Below are 6208 nucleotides of genomic sequence, written 5' to 3' on the forward strand. Positions count from 1 at the left end.
TTTTACAGTGGAAACATTTTTGATCACGCAGCTGGGTGGTTATACTAAAAAGCTTGTAACTTTGCCACGTTTAAAAGGAAGGGAAAGGGGACTTGACATACTGCCTTTCTGAGGTTTTTGCAACTACATTCAAAGTGGTTTACATATATTCAGGTACTTATTTTGTACCAGGGGCAATGGAGGGTTAGGTGACTTCTTGCCCAGAGTCACAAGGAGCTGCAGTGGGAATTGAACTCAGTTCCCCAAGATCAAAGTCTGCTGCATTAACCACTAGGCTATGCCTCCACTAGTGACATTCCATGTAGAATCTCAAATAGTAGCAACATTCCATGTAGAATCTACAAATAGTTTCAACATTCCATCTAGAATCTCCAATAGTAGCAACATTCCATGTAGAATCTCAAATAGAAGCTACATTCCATAGAGAATCTCAAATAGTAGCAATAGAATCTCAATAGTAGCAACATTCCCTGTAGAATCTCAAATAGTAGCAACAGAATCTCAAATAGTAGCAACATTCCATATAGAATCTCAAATAGGGAACGGGAAATGGGACTTGATATACTGCCTTTCTATGGTTTTTGCAACTACATTCAAATTTGGTTGTTTTTGAGATGGGTGTCCTTGGTTTCCATTATGGCCGAAAACCGGGGACCACCATCTCTAAGGTCGACCATCTCTAAGGTCGACCTAAATGTTGAGATTTGGGCGTCCCCAACTGTATTATCGAAACGAAAGATGGCCACCCATCTTGTCTCGATAATACGGGTTTCCCCGCCCCTTTGCGGGGCAGTCCTGCAAGGACGTCCTCATGAAAACTTGGGCGCCCCATTCGATTATGCCCCTCCAGGTTTCCCAAGGCAAATTCCAAAAACAGTTAACATGAACCCATCAAGAAACAGGATATCTTCACTGAAATTTGGCCATGTATTACTATATTGTATAGAACAGTATGGAAAAATGAGCACGAAATACAGTTTATTATTGTTTCTACCAGCTACAATCATTTTTAATGCTATTTCAGTGGTTTTCAATTTTATTTCATGACATATTTCTACATTTGGGAAGCTTTCAAATAAATAAAAAAGTCAAATAAAAAAACCCACACATATAGGCAGTCATAAACATTTACTATTGTTTTAAAATATTTTTATTGTCATCATAAGCAAAAATAAAGGCATATAGCACAGCACTGAAATCCACAATACACAGTAACAAAGCAAGCTGTGGAGCACTGAGTACAACATTTTGAATCTAACCCTCCCCCCCTTCACAGACTCCCCAAACCCCACAACTCCCCTTGCATCCCCACCGATCCCCTCCTAACAGAGAGAACGCAAAATCTAGAAGGTCTAATAAAATAATATAAACCTCAAAAGTTTGCTATTGTTTTCAATAGTGATTGTTATTGTTTTGCTCTGACCAATATGGTAGCAAGCTCCACCCATTGCCTTCAGCCCAGATAGAATCATGTTGTCTCCTGTCATTAAACTTCCTTGGAGGATAAGAAAGACACATTGGCAGTGGTGGGAGGGGGGACCAATTCAGCATTAACACCTGTACTATTCGGGGTCACTGCCCTCTATGTCTACCCTAAACTGGGCCTCTAGCATGACTTGGCAGTTACAGGCATTTTGAAGAGGTTTTCATACTTATAAGATAGGAAACTCTTTACCGACTACACCAAGTGCTTAGCTGAATGAAGTAGGCAAGGTGTGGGGGTGGGGGTGGGGGGGGTGGGGGGAGACATTTCTAGGTGTCATGAAGAACCTTATAAATTAGCAGCTGGATCAATGGGGGCCTGCTGTAGGCTGAAAGGAAAAGGAATTTAGAAACCACAGATATGAATTGTGAGACTTTCATTTCCAATCCTTGAGAACCAGAGCTGAATCTGACTGCCTGCTCTGTGGTGTATTTATGCATCTTTGTTTAGGCTGCTTGAACCATTAACTTTCCAGTCATCTTTACACAGGAAAGGAGCTTTCTCTGGAATTGAAGAAGACATCGTCAACACATCATGTTGATTCTAAACACTACCAGCCTTCAACCTTCCACTTTCCTGTTGGTCGGCATTCCTGGGCTTGAAGCATTTCACATCTGGATCTCACTGCCCTTCTGTTCAGCATATGTCATTGCTCTGATCGGGAATTTCACTCTTCTATTCGTTATAAAAGTAGAAGCAAGCTTGCATGAGCCTATGTATATTTTCCTCTCCATGTTGTCAGTCATCGATCTAGTGTTGTCCACTTCCACCACGCCAAAAATGTTGGCCATCTTTTGGTTCAATTCCAGAGACATTGATTTTTATGCCTGTCTCACCCAGATGTTCTTTCTTCATTCATTTGCCATCATGGAATCTGCGCTACTTCTAGCTATGGCCTTGGATCGCTATGTTGCAATCTACAACCCCCTGAGATATACATCCATTTTAACGAACCAGGTTATTATTAAAATCAGTGTAGCCGCTTTAATCAGAGCGGTTGCTTTAATGATACCTTTACCCTTTCTTGTTAAAAGGTTCCCCTACTGCGGAAGTAATATAGTTCACCATACATACTGTGAGCACATGGCTGTGGTGAAACTGGCCTGTGCCGACACCACATTCAATAACATCTATGGTATAATAGTTGCTTTGTTCATTGTTGGGTTGGATTTAATGTTTATTGTATTGTCTTATGTTTTGATTCTCAGAACAGTCTTTAGACTGGCCTCCAAGGAAGCTCGCCACAAAGCCCTCAGCACCTGTGCCTCCCATATCTCTGCTATCTTAGTGTTCTATGTTCCTGTTGTCCTCAGTTCTGTGGTACACAGGTTTGGTCAGAAGGTGGCTCCTCACATTCACATTTTACTGGCCAATGCTTACCTCCTTCTCCCACCCATGATAAACCCAATTGTTTATGGTGTGAAAACAAAGCAGATTCGTGAAAGGGTGCTAAACTTGTTCTATCAAAAGAGCAAGTAGTCAACAAGGAGTCATCTCAATTCCTTCCACTTTGACATCAGGACATAAAGAGAATCCAAATCAACTCATACCTCCTCAGCTAATATCATGTATAGCAAGTCTCTTGGGGCTCTGAGGGCTACAATTTTTGGAGGGTGAGATGGCTCTTTACCTCCTTCTTGTTAGTCCTGTGTAGGTAGAAAAGAATGGACTGAAGGTGTCGGAGCAGGCATGGTGGTGTTTTCACCACCGTGTCTGCTCCGACGACTTAATTCCTTTTGGAAAATGTGGACCAATTGCCAGTCTGTTTTCTGGTAGAAAAGAATGGGGAAGAGAGTTCTTCAAGGCCTTAGCTTATAGATGATCACACACACTCACAGTGCTTTTCAGTATCTGCCTTCATCCAGTCCACTGCTCAAAAAGAAGGCCCTGGACACTCCCAACTAGCTATGGTTCAAAATGTCCAGCCAGAAATTCAGGATCAATTATTTGTACTGTAGCAGCTTCATGAAGGGCCTGCTAGGTGGTGAGCGCTGGCCAGGGGGATTAGAGCTATTGGGGGCAGATAGGGAGAAGCCCATAGTGAAGGGAAGGATCAAAATGGGGGATCCCTTACGTTGGTCCCAGCTGATATTCATTTGGGACCTGCATGTCTTATGCAGGTTCTGGCTGAACATTGGCCAGGACCCACATAACAGTCAGAGGGCATCACAGGGCCATACAGCACGAATATTCTGTGCCAGTGCCCAGACATGGCCCAGAATGAATATCCAGGCCTAATTTGACTGGCGACTGTCAGGGTTAAAAAAAAAAAACGCTAACCACCACTGGCTGAATATTGACCACATAAGATTTTCCATATTGGGTCAGACCAAAGGTCCATCTAGCCCAATATCTCTTTTCCAACAGTGACCAATCCAGGTCATAAATGCCTGGCAGGATACCAAAAAGTAGCAAGATTCATAAGAACATAAGCATTGCCATACTGGGACAGACCGAAAGTCCATCAAGCCCAGTATTCTGTTTCCAACAGTTGCTAATCCAGGTCACAAGTAACCTGGCAAGATCTCAAAAGAGTAGAACAGAATTTATGCTGCTTATCCAGAAATAAACAATAGATTTTCTCAAGTCCATCAATGAAACGGGGGCTAGCAAGGTTTTCTTCTGTGTGCATGTGGGAGTGTGCTGTCTGTCCCCTCTGCTCTCTGTCCCCTCCCCCCTCGGAGTCGAGTCCATCAGTGTTGTTTCCTGCTGTGCTGTGTTTGTGTTACAGAGATAGTGAGGGCTTCTGCCCTCTCTCCCCTCCCCCTCTGAGTCCTTCACTGTTACAGAGAGAGCGATTTGATTTCGTGCTTTGCTGTGTTTTCCTTCACTGTTTGTGTTACAGAGAGAGCGAGGGCGGGGCAGACACTCATGGGGAAACCGGATATCTCTTCCCCCTTCACACTTCCGGCTGGAGGCTTCATTTAGAATGTTGGTGGTGCCTTTTATATAGAGAGATATTTTTATTGGCAGCAACAAGAAGAACAGACAAGCAGAAACCCAAGATTACAGTTTTCACAATAATTAAACAATCTAATACACCTAAATTTCATGCTAGAACAAAAATATCAAAACTTTTTTTTAAACCCTACTAAGCTAACTGCTGTTACCACATTATCTGGCAACCAATTCCAGAGTTTAATTACATGTTGAGTGAAGAAATATTTTCTCTGGTTTTTTTAATAACCTACTTAATAGCTTCATTGCATGCCTCCTAGTCCAAGTATTTTTGGAAAGGGCAAACGATTCATGCCTACCTGTTCCACTCCATTCAGTATTTTATAGACCTCTGTCATATCTCCCCTCAGCTGTCTGTTCTCCAAGCTGAAGAGCTGTAGCTGCTTTAGCCTTTCCTCATAGGAAAGTCGTCCCATCCCCTATATCATTTTTGTTGTCCATCTCAGTACTTTTTCAAATTCTGCTATATCTTTTTTGAGATGCGGTGACCAGAATTGCACAAAGTATTCGAGGTACAGTGATACAAAGGCATTATAATATTCTCACTTTTGCTTTACATTCCTTTCCTACTAATTCCCAACATTCTATTTGCTTTCTTAGCCGCTGCTGCACACTGAGTAGAGGGTTTCAACATATCATCAACGATGACACCTAGATCCTTTTCCTGAGTGGTGATTCCTAATGTGGACCCTTGCATCATGTAGCTAGAATTTCAGTTCCTCTTTCCCCACATGCATCACTTTACACTTGCTCACATTAAACATTATCTGCCATTTGGATGTCCAATCTCCCAATCTTGCAAGGTCCTCTTGCAGCTTTTCACAATCTTCTTATGGTTTAACAAAGTTGAATAACTTTGTGTCACCAGCAAATTTAACTACCTCACTAGTTATTCCCATCTCTAGATTATTTAAAAATATGTTAAAAAGCAGCGGTCCCAGCACAGACCCCTGGGGAGCCCCACTATCTACCCTTCTCCATTGAGAATATTAACCGTATCTACATTTTCAGAAAGCTTTTGACAAAGTTCTTCATGAGAGAGACTCCTGAGAAAATTAAAGAGTCATGGGATAGGAGGCTGGCATAGAGGTTGGCAAAAAATATTTTGAAAGATATTTTTTGAGGGTGGGAGGGGGTTAGTGACCACTGGGGGAGTAAGGGGAGGTCATCCCCGATTCTCTCCGGTGGTCATCAGGTCATTTTGGGTACCTTTTTGTGCCTTGGTCGTAAGAAAAACACGACCAGGTAAAGTCATCCCAGTGCTCGTCAGGGACGCCCTTTTTTTCCATTATGGGTTGAGGACGTCCATGTGTTAGGCATGCCCAAGTCCCGCCTACGTTATGCCTTCGATATGCCCCCTTGAACTTTGGACATCCCTGTGACGGAAAGCAGTTGGGGACGTCCAAAATCGACTTTCAATTATACCAATTTAGACGACCCTGTGAGAAGGACACCCATCTTCCGATTTGTGTCGAAAATGGGCGTCTTTCTCTTTTGAAAATGAGCCTGATTGGGTCCTAAAATAAACATTTTTACTTTTCAAGTCTCCACTCAAGAGAAACCATATACACACAGAGGTGTCTTGTCCACAATCAATAGTCTGTATGATCCACTGGGGTTTGTGACTCCAGTCACCATTCAAGGTAGATCCCTATTGAGGGAGCTTTCCTTAAGTGCTGATGAGTGGAATGTTCCACTACCACCAGAAATGTGACATGAATGGGAGAAATGGAAAGATGCTCTAAAGACTCTTGTACAACTGCACTT

The 6208-nt window shown here is 42.6% G+C and overlaps 1 protein-coding gene across 1 annotated transcript; it reads left to right on the forward strand.

Annotated features, from left to right (window-relative positions):
- Positions 1-2017: 2017 nt before the first annotated feature.
- LOC115467813 (olfactory receptor 52K1-like) lies at positions 2018-2962 on the forward strand. The gene has a single exon (XM_030199300.1). The coding sequence runs from the start codon at positions 2018-2020 to the stop codon at positions 2960-2962; it is 945 nt and encodes a 314-aa protein (XP_030055160.1).
- Positions 2963-6208: the final 3246 nt, after the last annotated feature.

Source organism: Microcaecilia unicolor, chromosome 4, assembly GCF_901765095.1.
Source record: "Microcaecilia unicolor chromosome 4, aMicUni1.1, whole genome shotgun sequence".
In the NCBI taxonomy this organism is placed as follows: Eukaryota; Metazoa; Chordata; class Amphibia; order Gymnophiona; family Siphonopidae; genus Microcaecilia; species Microcaecilia unicolor.

Bases quoted from the DNA above. Each gene is read 5' to 3' on its own strand.
- LOC115467813 (XM_030199300.1), top strand. From the start codon at position 2,018: ATGTTGATTCTAAACACTACCAGCCTTCAACCTTCCACTTTCCTGTTG.